Raw genomic sequence first — 18,757 nt, 5'->3', positions numbered from 1 at the left:
GGGAACATAGAAACATAGAAGTCTGACAGCAGGAAAAGACCTCGTCGCCCATTTAGTCTGCCCTTATACTATTTCCTGTATTTTATCTTTGGATGGATATATGTTTATCCCAGGCATGTTTACATTCAGTTACTGTGGATTTACCAACCACATCTGCTGGAAGTTTGTTCCAAGCATCTACTACTCTTTCAGTAAATTCCAAGCATCTACTACTGTTGGCCACCACAGGTGCTCCGAACACAAATGATGCTGAGCTGGCCACACCCAGCCACAGCCACACTAAGTTGAACACGACTCTGATGCGGCCCTCAATGAAAATGAGTTTTAACACCCCTGTACTTTATTTATTTATTGATTAGATTTGTATGCAGCCCCTCTCCGAAGACTCAGGGTGTTATTTAATGTCTATATAAATACTGTATATTGATGCCACCCAAATATATGCACAGGTACTCCTTGACATACATCTAGTCATTTAGTGACTGTTTGAAGTTACAATGGCAGTAAAAGAAGGTGACTTATGATCATTTTCAGACTTGCAATGTTGCAGCATACCCGTGGCCATGTGATGAAAATTTGGGTGGTTCCAAACTGGCACACATTTATGACTGATGCACTGTTCCACTATCATGGGATCACCATTTTTAACCTTCCCAATCGGCTCCTTACAAGCAGAGTCAGTGTGGGAACCTAGATTCACTTAATGGCCATATGATTCACTTAGCGATTTCAGTGATTTGCTTAACAACTGTGGGGAAAAAATCATTCTGTTGATTATCTAGTATCAGTCCCCTTACAAATGCTAAGACTTTAAATTGCCTTCTCCTTCTCTACAACTTTGCTTCAGGTAAGTGTGTTTAATAGATGCTCATTTTAACAGCTAAAGCCTGTCATATTGCATGGAGTATGATTATATCCTTTTATGTAAAATCTATTCAGTTAAATAATTTTGTTAACTGAATATCAATTTTTTCAGTATCATTTTTTTTTCAATAGCATGCATTATTTTCTATAGTTTAATTGCATTCTTCCTTACATATACATATTTGATAGAATAATCATATAGAACAAGTTCTTCAACCTTGGGAATTTTAAGATGTGCAGACCTCAGTATTCCCCAGCAAGCCAGGATGACAGGGAATTGAAGTTTACACATCTCGAAGTTCCCAAGGTTGAGAAACACTGGTATAGAAATTACGGCATGAGTTACTTGGGGTTTGAGGACTCTTGGGTTTCTCGTGGAAAAATATTGAAGGGAAAAGTGCTGACTACATTAACTTGAGCTTTTGGAAAGTAGTGCATTAGTTTATTGAAAAAATAACTACATTAAATTTATTAAAGTATTTTACCAGTTGCCAGTAGATGGCTGCAGAATATCATAGTTTTGGATTATCTGTATGAAGAAGGAAACCTTCAAGATACTACAGCAATTTCTATTATGAAATCTTACTGTTCTTTGGGTTTTTATTGTAGAAAAAAAACGAGCAAGGAAGAATGCAATTAAACTATAGAAAATAATGCATGCTATTTTTTCTGCCGGTGTGTCTCAACCGCTCGTAATTAGTCCAGGAAGACACACACCACAGTATAAAAGGAAAACCCAAAAGTTTTTATAAACAGAAAAATAGAAACAGCTCCCTTTTTAAACGTCAAAGGGATTTTCTGGTGCACACAAGGCACAGGTTAAATGCAGTCCAATTGCTCACCCAATAACTGGGAAATTGAGTCCAATTCTAAAGTCCAGAGAGTCCACACACACAATCCTGAACAGCAAAAATCACGATCTTGACGAAACAATGAATCAGATAAACTGCCATGAGGCTAAAACACCAGGCTGCACTTTTATCCGTAGCACTAATTACAGCAGCCCCACCCAACCACAGGCAGCCTCATTTTCTCTTGTAATAATCCTTCAGTTGTTGTCTCCTATGCATCACTCTACGCATGCGTGGATGTGTCATTAATTCTTGTTCAGAATCCAGGGATGATACAGATGACTGATCTCCTCCAGGGCTGTCGGCCAAACTCCCCTCTTCCCTGTCACTCATGCTTCCTTGGTCAGAGGAGACTTCATCGGCAGATTCTACTTGGAGCAAAACAGGCCTGCGGCTTGTGGATGTCTCTCCCACATCCACCTCCACATTCCTTGGGGCAGGAGCTGGGCCAGAGCTAACCACAACACTATTGAAAAAAATTGATACTGAAATCCACATTTTCCTCCTCCCACAAAACACTAGAATCCTATGCAACCAATAAAGTTGCATTATGGTAGATTTGGAATAGATAAAAAGTATTTGTTCACAGATCAAACAACAAACAGTGGAAATTGCTATTATAATATGCAGTAAGTATATTCATTAAGAATAGATTCTATTTCCAATATCAGAAGTGGCATTTTTATTAATTTCTGTCTCCTCAAGATGGAGAAAAAGGTACAGAATGCTATTGCGCCCATATCCTATTTACATATCCCTGAAAAGCTTATTAGTCACTTAGTCACTAGGAAACAATATTGTATTTGTTTATTTATTAATCGGATTTTTTTGCCGCCCCTCTCTGAGGACTCGGAGAGGTGGTGTTTTTAGAACCTTGGCTTGAATCATCAGGTATCTTCTTTTATCTTAAATATTGAAAAGCGTATTGTCTCTTTAACGGATTTTCTCTTTGGTTTTAGCAAAACTAAACCATCAAGAAGAATAAATCCTACTCCTGTGAGTACTGAGAGAACTCTGTCCAAGCCCAAAATGTGCTTCACTTCTACACCTGTTGGCAAAACTCAAGTTCAGTGTGGACCAAGTTCTGAGACCCTCAATGATTTTCAGGAAATGAATTTAACTTCTATTTCAGGAAGCCTTCAGGAAGAAAGAGAGATGTTGAAGAAAGAAAGGTAATAGAATTTGTGATGTGGTGCCCAACAGGAAAGAGAGATACGCTATGGGTTGACAGTTGTGATTTCGGGCATTTCTTAATGCCAACTTGTCTCAGCCAACTCGCTGTAATACAGCTTGTGAAGGCCAACTCACTATAGGACAACTTGCTGCAAGACAATTAAACAGTTCAATTTAATTATTTAACATAATTTTTGTCATTCACATTTGATTTTGTCCCTTCTTTGGCATCCTTTCTTTAAAGATTCTATTCTACTTTTTTTTCTAATTGTTGTTCTGTGGCGAGTTTTCCTGTGGCCAGTTGTTCCCTGGCGAGGTGACCACAGCGAATTGGCCGTGGTTAATTGACCATGGCCAGTTGTCATAGACCCGCTTTTTAAAGAAATAGAACATCTTACATATGTTTAAAATGACTTCTCCATTACATTTAAGAGAAATGTGATTTGCAAGTTCTAAATATTCTCCTTGGGTGGTTTTTTTAGATTCACAAGTAACTGGGTTTATTTTCAGATTTGGTCAGTAGTATTATATCTGTGATGGCGGAACCTATGGCATGCAGGCCACAGGTGGCACATGAAGCCATATCTAAGGGCATGCAGAGTGTTGACCTATGTCAGTTCCAGTGTGCTGGCCAGCTGATGTTTGGCCTTCTGGAGTGCAGGGGGAGATCGTTTTCGCTTTCCCCAGGCTTCAGGAAAGCCTGGTGATGGTGAAAAACAGCCCAACATCCCAATCAGAAGTTCGTTTTCCAAATTTCCCATTGGGCTGTTGGGTCCGTTTTTTGCCATCCATAGGCTCTAGAGCAGTGTTGGTGAACCTTTTTTTCCTCGGGTAAAAGAGTGTGGATGGGTGCTATCGCGCATGCATGAGTGCCCACACCCATAATTCAATTCCTGGGGGGGGCGCAAAAACAGCTTCCCTCGCCCGCCCCCCCCAAGAGGCCCTCTGGAGGTCAGAAATAGCCTGTTTCCCAACTTCTGGTGGGCCCAGTAGGCTTGTGTTTCGCCCTCTCCAGGCTCTAAAGGCATTCCTGGAGCTGGGGAAGGATAAAAATGCCCCCCCCCAAAGGATCTTTAGAAGCCAAAAACGCTCTCCTAGAGCCTCTCTGCAAGCCCAAAATCAGCTGGCCAGCACACACATGCATGTTGGAGCTGAGCTGGGGCAACAGATATGGCTCCATATGCCACCTTTGGCACCTGTGCCATAGGTTCGCCATCACTGCTCTAGAGGCTTCAGTGAGCCCTGTGTGCATGCACGGGGGGGCACCGTGGGGGGTTATGTGTGCATGCACATAGGGGCATTGCATTATGGGTGTGGCCACATGCGTGCATGGTATCGCAGGTGTGAGCACCCTTTTGGCACTCGAGCAAAAGGTTTGCCATCACTGTATTATATAAATATGCTGTTGTTACAAATACAGTAGGAAATAGCAGTAAAAAGTATTAAGATAAGTTTCTTAAAAGATTTCACATTTTTTAAACGTCTGGATAAATGTCTGAAATAATCCAGCAGGTGCATTAGAGAAGGTAATGTTTTAGTATTTCTATGATTGGTAATTCTGTGGCCGTTTACTCTTTTTCTATTACAGATCTAAATTGTTGCATCACACATCTTCCTCTATAAGTTTATCTCTGGATTCTGGCACGCCCACCAAATCTAACGTTGGTTGGAATGTATATCTCCAAACTGAAAACCAGCCGGTAGCCTCAGCTGATTTCCACAAAGTGACTTACAGGAAACAGCTGGAACACCTAGCTGAACTTTATTCCATTTGCATAGCAGGTAACAAAATTGAAACTGATTAACACTTGGGGATTTCTGCTGATTTGTAACAATGCATGTGCACAGACGTTTATCAGAGATGAAATTTCAAATGAATCTTTCTTTGAAAAAACAGTAGCTGATAAAGAGTACAATGCTGTTCTTACCATTAACAGGATGGCACATAATATATACTGCTGAAAAAAATAAAGGAACACTCAAATAACACATCTGAATGATATGCATGAATTAAATATTCTCATTGAATACTTTGTTCTGTACAAAGTTGAATGTTTCCCAAAAGCCAAAGTTATATATACTGCTAAAAAAAATGGAACACTTAAACAACTTCTGTGAAATCAAACTGTCCACTTAGGAAGCAACACTGATTGACAATCAATGTCACATGCTTTTGGGAAACATTCAACTTTGTACAGAACAAAGTATTCAATGAGAATATTTAATTCATGCATATCATTCAGATGTGTTATTTGAGTGTTCCTTTATTTTTTTCAGCAGTATATATTATGTGCCATCCTGTTAATGGTAATTGGGTATAGTGTCCAGGCAGAGATGAATGAGGATTGTCATTGTATATTCCAAGATGCTTTTCACATTCTGCAATTAGTTATGCAGAGAGCAACTGTTATAGGTTACTAGCAATTTGCATTAGGCAAATGCAAGTCCTTGATATTTTGGTGAAAATAATGTAAAAATAATCAACATTTTCCCCTGAAAGTCAAATCAGCTTTTATATTGGGTAAAACCAATAAACCCTAGCATCTAACTTTAAAATTATTTTTAGTTACATATATTTTATTGATGTTTTAAAAGGCACTATATGTTATTCTTTTTTAAAATATAGAAGTTATTTTTTTAAATCTAAACACAGATTGTACTTTTCTTTAAAATACAGGTAGTCCTTGACTTACAACCATTCATTTAATGACAGTTCAAAGTTACAACACCACTGAAAAAAGTGCATATAAAAGGTTTTTACACTTGCAGCATCCTCATGGTCACATGATCAAGATTGACAACTGGTTCATATATATGACACTTGCTGTATTCCTCAGTCATGTGATCCCCTTTTGCAACCTTCTGAAAAAGCAAAATCAATGGGGAAGCAAATTCAATTAACAACAACGTTACTAACATAAAAACTGCAGTGGTTCACTTAACAGCTGTTAAGTTGTAAAATGAGGCAAAACTCACTTAACAAATGTCTCACTTAATGACATAAGTTTGGGGCCAATTGTGGTCTTAAGTGGAGGACTATCTGTAACGAACACCAGAAAGGAACCTTTTGGATGACTGCTGTTCTTGTTTGCTTTTTTGTTTTCTGCAGAAAACCTGGTGCCAAATATCTTCTCAGAGCTTTTCTTTGTATTGCAGCTGCTAACAGCAAAGGGAACTTCCTTTGCAGAAGATAGGGAAAGTGGCATGGGATTTATGGAACAGAATACAGGTCAGACATGATATAAGACTCCTTGGATGTCATACGTGATATGTATATTATAGCAGAGTGAAGGCTAACCTTTTCCCGACTGAGTGCCCAAAGTGTGTATGTGCACACCCAAAATGCAACTTGTGGCTCATGCACACACATCCCCCAGCATGCACTCTGACCCCTGCACATGCACGGTAGAGACCCATAGACTAGCTGGTCGGTGGGAGGAGCATTCGCTTGCAAAGCAGCGCTGAACTTGGGTAACGTCTCGCATGTCCACCGAGCGTGCCAGGTCCAGCACGCGTGACATAGATTCGCCATCATGGTTATAAAACATACAATAGTAAACACTATTAGAAGGATTCTTCTAAACAAAATAAGAGATTTGGGGAAAGTTTCACCTAAGGGCACTGAACAATTTATTTTTAGCTTAAATAGAAATAGCACTTAGATTTATATACCCCTTCTGAGCGGTTTACAGAGTCAGCATATTGCCCTCAATAATCTGGGTCCTTATTTTACCAACCTTGGAAGGATGGAAGGCTGAGTCAACCTTGAGCCGGCGAGAATCAAACTGCTGGTATCCAAGCAGTCATCAGAATTAGCCTGCAATGCTGCATTCTAACCACTGCGCCACCGTGGCTCTTTTGCTCATTACAAAGCTGTCAAAGTTATTATAGCTTCTCACTGCATCAAAAAAACTGAGAAATTATGATTAGAGTCTTACTAGGCATGTTATGTTGCAAGGCAGCTTTCAACTGTGGTTTAACATGTATGTTTCAAAATAATTAACCATAGCTTCCCAATACTTATATAATACGAAGCCATGTTAAACATCTAGATTTCTGGTTTATTTCCTCATTTTGGCAACAAGAGTTTTTAAAGTAAAATTTCTGAACAGTTGATGCTATCTGCTGAGAATAGTTTTATAACATTGAATAATTCCTTTGGTAGTTACACTTTCCTAGCTAAATGGCAGTCCTGGAAGTATTGTCTTTGTTCGTGACCAGCCTAAATACTGTGCTTTTTTTCCTATTTTGTTTACAGATTTGATTGAGAGGCAGCACTTTCACAGTATACACAACTGTGTTTACTTTGCTGTGCAAGTTTTGGATTATCAGTTTGAGTAAGTACAATGATTTAGCTGCTTTCATAAGAAAGCAGATACTTTCACACCTGGTATTTATTTCAAACTGTCATAGGCTACATAACTTTCCTATTATTTTGATTATTTGTTTAACATAAATATGTCCATTTATATCACACAACTCTGAGCAATGTTGTTTGTTTGTTTGTTTTGTTTGTATATTTGTTTTATTGGATTTGTATGCCGCCCCTCTCCGGAGACTCGGGGCGGCTAACAGCAATAATAAAACAGCATATAATAATAATCCAATACTAAAAACAGTTAAAAACCCATTATTATAAAAACCAAACATACATACAGACATACCATGCAAAAAATTGTAAAGGCCTAGGGGGAAGGGAATATCTCAATTCCCCCATGCCTGGCGGCAGAGGTGGGTTTTAAGGAGCTTACGAAAGGCAAGGAGGGTGGAGGCAATTCTAATCTCTGGGGGGAGTTGGTTCCAGAGGTCCGGGGCCGCCACAGAGAAGGCTCTTCCCCTGGGTCCCGCCAAGCGGCATTGTTTAGTTGACGGGACCCAGAGAAGACCCACTCTGTGGGACCTGACTGGTCGCTGGGATTTGTGCAGCAGAAGGCGGTCCCTGAGACAATCTGGTCCGGTGCCATGAAGGGCTTTATAGGTCATAACCAACACTTTGAATTGTGACCGGAAACTGATCGGCAACCAATGCAGACTGCGGAGTGTTGGTGTAACATGTACAAGGAGCACAACAGCAATCCTGGCATATAAAGAGTCACATCAATAAAAACAATCCAGAAGAAAGAAAAGGCAGCTATCGAGTCTTCGGAGAGGGGCGGCATACAAATCTAATTTATTATTATTATTATTATTTCTCCCTTGGCATCAAAGCCCCACTTAGAAAGGAAGATTTTCTGCAGCTTCCTAAATCTTACCTGGGCAAAACGTTACTCCCAGCATAGCTCCAGTCAATGGGTGACAGAGCTCAGAACGCAGATTGTAAGTGGAGGATATTAAGAGTAGTGGGATTCATCCCCTTTGGATTTAAATGCAGCATCACAATATGCTTTTCTTCTTCTTGCCGTTGTCTTGGCAGAATTGTTTCTCATTTGGAGAAAGGGACCCTGAAGCTCCTGGCTGAGAACGACAGAATTGCATCTTTTTCCCTTGGCTTGCATGAGAGGCTCACAGCAGCCTATGAAAACACTACAGCAAAGGTAATATGAAGCAAATATCAGAAGGACTTTGCAAAACTTTTTGGAAATTACTTCTTGAAGACAAAAAAAGATTGTTTCTTTTGTTGGTAGTGCCTGTGTTGTTTATTTCCTTGACATATTTTTGTGTATACAGTGTTCCCTCGATTTTCGCGGGTTCGAACTTCGCGAAAAGCCTATACCACCGTTTTTCAAAAATATTAATTAAGAAATACTTTGCGGTTTTTTTCCCTATACCAAGGTTTTTCCTGCCCGATGACATCATATGTCATTGCCAAACTTTTGTCCGCCTTTAATAAATTTTTTTTATAATAAACTTTAATAAATAAACATGGTGAGTAATAATCTAAATGGTTGCTAAGAGAATGGGAAATTGTAATTTAGGGGTTTAAAGTGTTAAGGGAAGGGTTGTGACACTGTTCATAGCCAAAAATAGTGTATTTACTTCCGCATCTCTACTTCACGGAAATTCGACTTTCGCGGGTGGTCTCAAAACGCATCCCCCACGTAAATCGAGGGAACACTGTACAGCTTTTTCAAATGTCCACATGAACCTCCTTCTGCCTTATAAATGACAGTTACAATTAACTGAAAATAAGGGAATACTATTATTAGAATAAAAGCAATAGCAACAGCTATAGTACAGTACAGTATAGTATAGTAATGGTAAGAGTAACATGTGAAAAATAACACATGTTTTGTAGGTTAGAGTGCTTAAAATTGGTCATTTGATTGCACTGCTACAAGTTGTTTTAACAATGAATCTAAGACTTATTCAAGATAACAGATTGCAATTCCATTTTTAAGGCTTGTTTCTGTATACTTTGCTTAGAGAGAAGCTCATGTTGAAATGGAGAAATGCTTATTTGTTGTTATGTACAATTAATAGGTTTCCCTCTGGTTGCCTTCATGTGTGCAGTCGGTTTCTTTTCAACCAGAAACTGACAATCGATCTAACTTTTCCAGTGATAAGGCATTCCATATATTCAAGAAGCAAAGGTAAGAATTCTTGGTTTCCCTTCATCAAATGTGGTGGAGGCCGTGATGGATTTTGCTGCGAAGCCTGATGCTTGTAGCGTAGCATCCACCATCTACTGGGCCGAAGCAAAAAAGTTCCCTTCATCAAATGTCAAATAATAATAAACGTAATTAAAAAATAATTAACAAATTGTTTTAATTGCCAAATTTGAACATATAAACATATTATTTACAGGAGAATCACTTCCAAATCTGTAATCTTGGTTCATTTGAATATTTTGGTGTTTTAATACAGCGTTTCCCAACCGGTGTGCCGCGGCACACTAGTGTGCCGCGAGACACAGTCAGGTGTGCCGCCAAGCTTCAGCTGGGCGGGGCGCTGTCGGTGCCTCCGAGCTCCCACTCGCAGCTGTCCCCCGGTTCCTGCCCGTTGCCGCGGTTTCTGGCGCTCTCCTGCTGGGCCCCAAAGAAGGAAGGCGGGAAAAAGGAGAGCGAGTGGGAGCTCAGAGGCACCGGCAGTGCCCCGCCCAGCTGGAGTTTCCTGGCGTCGGCGGCAAGTGTCCTTTGGGCCCGGCGGGAGGGCACTGGCGGTGGGAGCGGGAGCGTGCCGGCTGCAGCGGCCCCAGGCGGTCGTGGGGAGATGGAGGCGGCGAGAGGGAGCATCAGCGCCACCCCTCTACGAGCAGCAAGACCCTCAGCGACGGGGCACGCCGTTTGCCTTTCGGCTCCGTCGCTGAGGCTTTTGCTGCTCGTGGAAGGGAAGGCGCCGATGCCCAAAGCCTCAGCGACGTTTGGCTGCCGGGGGGGGTGGGGAGGAGAAAATCCTCCCCCCCCTCCAGGAGCAGCAAAAGCCTAAGTGACGGATTGCGCCGTTTCCCTTTCGGCTCCGTCGCTGAGGCTTTTGCTGCTCCTGGAGGGGGGGTTGGCGGTGCCGATGCCAAATGCTTTCCCTCCGCGGTGGGGGGTGGAGGGCAGCCGCAGTCAGCCCCAGGAGACAAAGAGGGAATGAGAGAAAGGAAAGAGACAGAAAGGGAGGGAGAGAAAGAACAAGTGAGAGATAGAAAGGATAGAGAGAAAGGGAATGAGAGAAAGGAAAGAGAGAGAAAGGGAGGGAGAGAAGGAATGAGGGAAAAAGGGAGGAAGAGAGAGAAATTAGAAACATGAGAGAGAAAAGGGAAAGACAGGAGAAGTACCCAGAAATGAGACAGTAGTATAAATTTCAGGAGGGATGATTGATGATTGACTGTACAGGTATTTATAAGGGGATGTTACATGGGATTGTATATATGAGGTGGTTATTTATGTATGTATGTATGTATTTATTTATTTATTTATTTGTGTCATTTTGGTTGGTGGTGTGCCCCAGGATTTTATAAATGTAAAAAATGTGCCGCGGCTCAAAAAAGGTTGAAAATCACTGTTTTAATAGACAAAGCTGTCATTATAAAACAAGAGTAGGGCCCGTATTACTCCCTCTTTCCTTCTTCCATATGCCTTGGAATTGTCTCTCTTGTGACAGCAGCTCCTGCATTTCATCAGTACAGTGGTTCCTCTACTTAAGAACGCCTCTACTTAAGAACTTTTATAGATAAGAACTGGGCGTTCAAGATTTTTTTGCCTCTTCTTAAGAACCATTTTCTACTTAAGAACCTGAGAACCTGAGCCCGGAAAAATTTCCCAGGAAATTTGAGAGCAGCATGAAGGCCCGGCCAGTTTTCTGCCATTCCCCCTTTAATCCCAGCCATCTCAGGCTTTTCTGGGTTGCCAGAGGAACCTTTCGGTGGCGCTTAAGGAGGCTTTGGCAGTCCAGAGCGAATGAAACTTTTTCCTTTCTCTGGGCACTTGGAGAGTCCGCGCCCTCTCTGCCAGCGCCCAGAGAAAAGAAATGCTCCCTTCGCTCTGGGCAGCAACTGTCCTGCTCTTCTTCCTCCTCCTTTTCCCACCCAGCTTTTATTTCTTTCATAATCGGTTTGCATGCATTATTTGCTTTTACATTGATTCCTATGGGAAAAGTGCTTCTACTTACAAACTTTTCTACTTAAGAACCTGGTCACGGAACGAATTAAGTTCTTAAATAGGGTACCACTGTATACTATGAGGCCATCCTTGAAAAATGTTGCAAAAGGTGCTTAGGCAGAAGTCCCCAACCTTTGTGGCTTGGTGGCCCTGCTGGGGGAGGAAAAGGGGAACCGGGCTGTGCAAGTGACGGGCTGATGCGTTCATGTGTGGCACACGCACAGCTTGACTCATGCAAGTCAAAAGAAGACGTTGGGGAAAGTGTTTTCCAAACTTCCAGTTTGCCCTTTGTGCTGTTTTTTGCACTCCAGGTCTTTAGGAAGCTTCCCTGAACCCTCCGGAGTGCAAAAAACAGCACAACAGCAAACCGGAAGTGCGTTTTCGGAAGTTCTGGTTTGCCGGTTTGGGTTTTTTTCCACATTCCAGGCTTCAGTAAGGCCTGTGCGCATGTGCGAGGACGAGGGGGAATTGTGTGCATGTACAGCAGCACGCACCGGGGGTTGTGCATGCATGGGGAGAGGGAAAGGGTGTGGGCACATGCACGAATGCTAGCAGACCCACCCACACTATTGGTACGTGAACCAAAAAAGGTTCACCATCATTGTGCTCTGTGATTTAACTTTACGGAGATCCTTGTAGAATGCCTATTTAATTTATTTAAATTTTGCAACAAAAAAATTATTGTAAGAATTGGTGAAATTCTATCATAACTATGGAACTGATATGCAGATAGAATTTAACAAATTATGATAATTGTGTTTTCAGATATTGACATTAATATGTCTACCTTGTTCAATAGAGACATTTTTTATGAATTGCTGCGTGAATGGGAAGATAACTTTGAAAAAACAGGCTGGGATTTTGAGAAATGTCTGGGAGATAGGATCAGGTAAGAGCTTTTAATGCAACAATTGAATCCGTAATTTACAAAAATAATGACTAGGATAATTAGAAAAGAGGCCTTGTACATTTTCGTAGTCCAATAAGTGATAACTAGTGATTATTTTGGAAAGCATTGGAGAATATTTGATCTAATAACTCAATCTCAAGATTTGCAAGAAATACCTAGGTATATAAGAAATTTATATGGTTTGAAATTGTAAGGTCAGAACTTGTAAGAAGCACAGAATCACCCATATTTTAGATAATGACAACAGATGAAATGTAGTTATGTACAGCCGGGGTGGCACAGTGGTTAGAGTGCAGCATTGCAGGCTACTTCAACTAACTGCTAGCTGTAGTTCAGCAGTTCAGATCTCACTGCTGGCTCAAGGTTGACTCAGCCTTCCATCCTTCCGAGGTGGGTAAAATGAGGACCATTATGCTGATTCTGAAAACTGCTTAGAGAGGGCTGTAAAAGCACTATGAAGCGGTATGTAAGTCTAAATGCTGTTGCTATTAAGAATTTGTTAAAGAAGAGATTAAAAAATGCCTCCAAAGAACTCCTGGAACCCAAAGAGGAACTGGCAGAGGTTCAAGAATCGATTTTCAGAAACATCATAGTAAATACTCCCTAATTAAAAGGGACTACATTGACCCTACTGTAATTCAGACATGGTTAAAGCAGAGAAAATGCAGTCTCTTTTTGTGACTTTATTGGATAGAGTGTAAATATGAAAATATAGTTATAAAAATTGTAGGAGGCTCTTCCCTCTCCCCCCCCAAAAAAATTAGCATATTTTTTGGAGTATAAGACACACCTCCCCCCCCCCCCAAAAAAAGAGGCTGAAAATTTGGGTGTGTCTTCTATTCTTTTATGAAGTTTTTTTCCCAGTCCTAAGGAGCTGCTACTGGCTTATAGGGTTATTTTTCATTACTTATCATTCAGAAGAATGTTTTTTTCCAGCCCTAACGAGGTGGTAACAATCTTCCCAGCTTTTCCCTGGCTTGCAGGCTTTTTTTCATTGTTACTCTCTCCGAAGAATGCTATTTTGCAGCCCTAAGTCTTTGCAGGCTTTTTTTCATTGCTACTTGCTCTGAATAAGGCTTTTTTAAGCCCCAACCAGGGGATAAAATAATGTGCTGAAGCTTTCCAGACTAAGGACTCTAGCCAGATGAATACCTGGTAGGCAGAATTCCTTCCCCCAATTTTACTCCCAAAAAACTGAGGTGCGTTGTATATTCTGAAAAATATGGTACATTGTAGTGCTTCAGTTTTCCAAAACTAACTGTCATGCACTAAAAAAGAATGATTGATCTAAGATCACCAAGTGAAGTTCCAGGATAGGGTGAATTGGGAGGATGAGGGGAACCAGAACCAATATTTCATAGTTTCAAAAAGAGATTTGTTACTTCTGATTTATTTATAAGAAGAGTAATTTGTTTTTTGTTTTGCAGAATTATGATGGCACATCTTTCAGCAGCTTGTAACTATAATCACTTTGCCCGGCTCTTTCAGAAACAGCTTCTTCAGGTGGGTTTGTGGTTGCATTTTAAAAAAATAAATAAATATGTTTTGCTTTGTAATAACAAGATATTTATGATAACTAAACTTGTGGATCGTTGTGGGGTCCTTAGTGCCCTCTGAGCAAAATATTGTTCTTCTGTTTTATTTCCACCACCACCACCCCCTTTTGTTTCAAAGATGTGTAAAGGATCAGTTGCTGGAGGCACAAGCTGGGGAGATACTCCAGACCAGGATGTCCTTAACATGTTGGGTGCAGATAATCTGAACCGACTGAAGAGGCTGCAAGAGAGATTTCTGGTTCCTCAGAGCATCAGAGGACCTTGCCCTCCTCCTTCTTTCCCAGGATGCCAGCAGTTTTTCAGGGACTTCATCCTCAGTGCAGGGAGGTGAGCTGCTTTTGCCATTCACATAAACTGTGCATTACTAAGTAAAGCAGGGGGTGAAATTCAGCAGGTTCCGAGAGGTTCTGGAGAACCGGTAGCAGAAATTTTGAGTAGTTCAGAGAACCGGCAAATAGCATCTCTGGCTGGCCCCAGAGTGGGGAGGGAATGGGGATTTTGCAGTGTCCTTCCCCTGGAGTGGGGAGGGAATGGAGATTTTGGAATATCCTTTCTCCAGGAGAGGTGAGGTAATGGGAATTTTGCAGTATCTTTCCCCTGGAATGGGGATTTTGCAGTATCCTTCCAGTGGAGTGGGAAGGAAAAGGAGATTTTGCAATGTCCTTTCTCCAAGAGTGGGAAGTGAATGGAGATTTTGCAGTACATTTCCCCTGGAATGGGAATTTTGCATTTGGAATACTGTGTTCAGTTCTGGAGACCTTACCTACAAAAAGATATTGACAAAATTGAACGGGTCCATAGACAGGCTACAAGAATGGTGGAAGGCCTTAAGCATAAAATGTATCAGGAAAGACTTAATGAACTCAATCTGTATAATCTGGAGGACAGAAGGAAAAGGGGGGACATGATCGAAACATTTAAATATGTTAAAGGGTTAAATAAGGTCCAGGAGGGAAGTGTTTTTAATAGGAAAGTGAACACAAGAACAAGGGGACACAATCTGAAGTTAGTTGGAGGAAAGATCAAAAGCAATGTGAGAAAATATTATTTTACTGAAAGCGTAGTAGATCCTTGGAACAAACGTCCAGCAGACGTGGTGGATAAATCCACAGTAACTGAATTTAAACATGCCTGGGATAAACATATATCCATCCTAAGATAGAATACAGAAAATAGTATAAGGGCAGACTAGATGGACCATGAGGTCTTTTCCTGCCATCAATCTTCTATGTTTCTATCCTTCTCCTGGAGTGGGAAGGTAAAGGAGATTTTGCAATATCCTTTTCCTGGAACAGGGGTTTTGCAGTATCCTTCTCCTGGAGTGGGAAGGAAAGGGAGATTTTGTAGTATCCTTCCCCTGCCACGCCCACCAAGCTACGTCCAAAGAACTGGCAGGGGGAAAAAATTGAATTTCACTCCTGAAGTAAAGGCATTTAATAGTTTTGCATTTGGTTCTGACAAGTTTTTTAAGTGCAACACAGAGTGCCTCGGAGGAATCCCTAAAGGAAATGTGGGAGTTGTAGGAGTTGTAGGAGTGAGAAAGGCAGCCTTATAAGTTGTTTAAATGCAGACAGTTTTCTACTTACAACAGTTCATTTAGTGAAGAGTTAACAAAGGCACTGGAAAAAAGGTGACGTAAGACCATTTTTCACACTTAGGACTACTACAGCATCTCCATGGTCACCTGATTTATATTTGGATGCCTGACAACTGGCTTGTATTTCTGATGGTTGCAGGGTCCCAGGTCATAATCATCTTTTGACAAGCAAAGTCAATGGAGAAGTCAGATTCACTTACAACCGTGTTGCTAATTTAATACCTGCAGTGAAAGTGTAAAAAAATGTGGCAAGAAAAGTCATAAAATAGGGACAAACTCACCTACAGATGTCTCACTTAGCTGCATAAATTCTGGGCTCAATTGTGGTTGTAAGTCAAGGACTACCTTTGTACATTCAAATCTCATTCCCATTTTGACTTTTTTTTTTAAAGCTACCGATTTAATCAACACCTGGTAGACAGTTTGTGCCTGCAGATCCTTGAGCTGGACAGCTTTGCGTTGGTGGAACATGAACCCAATGATGGAGAAGCAATGAGCGAGCAGGTAGATCTCATTCACTCAGCGCTGTTTACTGTATTTTTTGGAGCATAAGGTGCACCTTAGTTTTGGCGGAGGAAAATGGGGGGGGGGAATCTACCTACCAGGTATTCATCTGGTCAGCGTCCTTAGTCTGCTCAGCTTCAGCACATTATTTTGTCCCCTGGTTAGGGTTGAAAAAAAAACTTTATTCAGAGGGAGTAGCAATGAAAAAAAGCTTGCAAAGACTTAGGGCTGGAAAAAAACTTCTTCAGAGGGAGTAGGCATGAAAAAATCCTGCAGGCAGGCAAGATCGTTATCACCCAGTTAGAGCTGGAAAAAAAGCTTCAAAAAGCTATGTTCCAGAGTATAAGACATACCAAAATTTTCAGTCTCTTTTAGGAGGGGAAAAGGTGTGTCTTATACTCAGAAAAAATACGGCAAATACCTTTGTTGAGTCAGTTCTTTGGTTGGCTGTTTGAATGGAATGCCTGCAAATTAAAATAAGTAGAATAATGAGTATTATGATCACCGGAATGGCTCAGAATGCCTTGTTTTAATAGAAACGGGCTTATGATGTTTAGCTTTTTTTTTTTGCAAATACAAGTGCATTTCTTTGAGTTGAAAAGGAAACCTGAATGTGGATTTTATTTCAGTAAGATGTAAGCTGTGCATATTTCTGTTGTAAAGGGACAGTTTTACAAATTCCCCCAAAGTCCTTGGACAGGGGCGGCATATATAAATCTAAATAATAATAATAATAATAATAATAATAATAATAATAATAATAATAATAATAATAACAACAACAACAACAACAACAATAACAACAATAATAACAACAACAACAACAACATATCTGCTTTATTTTTGGTATTGCTTTTGTTTTGTCCATTTCCATTGGTAGTATTTATTCCTGAAAAAAATAATGTTACATTGTCAGACTTGATTTGATGTCATCCCTGCTTCTAACACTTTGCAATTGCCTTGTTTTCTTGAGGGCCTCTGACAATGAATACAACAAATTATCATCTGAATCCAATATATATTTTTTAATTTAAATGATTGGATGTCACATACTTGCGTTGACATATACAGTATGAAGGGTTCTCTTGATTTTGAAAAGAAATATTTATTTTCAGTTGTTGCATCACATATTCAGTTACAATGTTGTGAGATGAGGAAGATCATTATTTGAATCTTGCTTTTGAAATTTTATTAAGTCAGCCTTAACCAGGCCGCATTCTCTCTGTCTCAATTCTTCATCTCCAGTAGGAGATGTGATTATACATGTTGTGTAGAACCAGGGGTGGGTTTCACTTACCTTCACTACCGGTGAGCATTGTGGTGTTTCATGTGCGTGCGCACGTCCCTTCCTGAAATTTCAGTTCTGTGCATGCTCAGAAGGTGGTTTCAGGCCAAAACACCATTGAGGAGCTGCTCAGCTGTGCTTCGGATGGAGAAATAAAGACCGGTACTGTTCTGGTTTCTGGTAGAAGTTTAGTAATTACAAATAACTCTCATTAAATGCATCATTTCATTAATAAAGCAATTCCATTTATTTCTCTGCTCTCTTGTACTTCAACACATTTCCAACATCAATTGGTCTGTTATCTCTCTTCTAGCCGCATTCCTCACATTCTTTTTCCTGCTTAACTTAGACAAGATTTATTTCCTAACTACATAGCTATAAAAAACAGCCACTCTGACTAAATACAATACAAAATACTTTGGCTTACTTTAGTGTGGCAAAAAACCCCCTCCATATTTCTTTACGGCAACGTTGAAACTCCACCCTTCTTCTCCACTAGTCCCCTGACATGCCAGTTACCTCACTACAGTATTTAACCCATTCCTCTCCTTAATATCTTCTTCCAGACCTTTGCTCTCTACGTTTCTGAATTCTTCTGAATTTAGGATTAACCCAGCGTGCATCTGATTCTCCCTCGCTAGATCCTGAACTCATAGCCCCATGCTGTGGCTGGCCTCCCACCTGTTCTGCTACCTGTAACCCCGGGGCCCCCACTACTTCATAAACACTACCTGAATCTGAGTCCTCAATATCTTCATCATCCTCCAACTGATCAAGAGTATGTACAACAGGTACTAACCCGGGGGCTGGCAGGAGGATGAAGAGAAACCATACAAGCAATGAAAAAATAGCTGAAAATTACAAACAAAAGATTGCGGCACACATGGACCAACCAGCACAGACAGAACCGGATCTGTGACGCCAAAATTACATCACCAGCCGGTCACTAACCATTTGGGTGATCTAGTACAAACTGGGAGGAACCCACCCCTGTGTAGAACTCTTAAAATAACTATGGCATTTTTGGTGGTGTTACTATTCTCTGCTGCATGACAATTGTAAGAAGTTTCATTAGTTTTTTTAATTTCAGGATGAAAAGAAGCATTTCGCCAGCGTTCTTATGAGCCTTCGACTCCTGGCTAAGTTTATGGGATTCCTAGTCTTTCTGCCATATCGTACATCAGAACCAGCAACTGGAGATCTCTTGGAGTCAGCAATCACCTTAAGGAACCATGTATGTAATCATGTGCATTTATCTGCAGAAAGCATATTATAAGAGAGGGAGATTTTTTTCCTGGTCTCCTAGCCAATTGATATACGCAATTGGATTGTTTCCCTTTATAATATTAACACATTTTGCTTTGTTATTGTATATTAAGGCCAGCTTCTATTAACTCTGATAGTGTAGGAGATGAGCAGGTTGTTCCCAGGGGGTGGGCCTGTCAGATGCATCATCAGTTTGGAGTCGCTATGCTCCCACAAGTGACCCATG

At 40.7% G+C, this 18,757-nt stretch overlaps 1 protein-coding gene across 2 annotated transcripts in view; it reads left to right on the top strand.

Annotated features, from left to right (window-relative positions):
• Positions 1-18,757, top strand: part of CDAN1 (codanin 1) — a 53,901-nt gene that overhangs the window by 9,043 nt on the left and 26,101 nt on the right. For both annotated transcript variants that reach the window (XM_070757760.1, XM_070757751.1), the window contains exons 3-13: positions 2,675-2,887; positions 4,477-4,670; positions 5,998-6,117; positions 7,147-7,225; positions 8,302-8,422; positions 9,309-9,418; positions 12,213-12,302; positions 13,751-13,826; positions 13,998-14,206; positions 15,869-15,980; positions 18,356-18,499. In XM_070757760.1, the coding sequence (XP_070613861.1) occupies positions 2,675-2,887; positions 4,477-4,670; positions 5,998-6,117; positions 7,147-7,225; positions 8,302-8,422; positions 9,309-9,418; positions 12,213-12,302; positions 13,751-13,826; positions 13,998-14,206; positions 15,869-15,980; positions 18,356-18,499 (1,468 nt within the window). The remainder of the gene's footprint in view (positions 1-2,674; positions 2,888-4,476; positions 4,671-5,997; positions 6,118-7,146; positions 7,226-8,301; positions 8,423-9,308; positions 9,419-12,212; positions 12,303-13,750; positions 13,827-13,997; positions 14,207-15,868; positions 15,981-18,355; positions 18,500-18,757) is intronic.

The sequence above is a fragment of the Erythrolamprus reginae genome, chromosome 1 (genome assembly GCF_031021105.1).
Source record: "Erythrolamprus reginae isolate rEryReg1 chromosome 1, rEryReg1.hap1, whole genome shotgun sequence".
NCBI classification, from domain to species: domain Eukaryota; kingdom Metazoa; phylum Chordata; class Lepidosauria; order Squamata; family Dipsadidae; genus Erythrolamprus; species Erythrolamprus reginae.
Note: the sequence above shows the minus strand (reverse complement) of the source record. Positions and strands in the feature narration are given on the sequence as shown.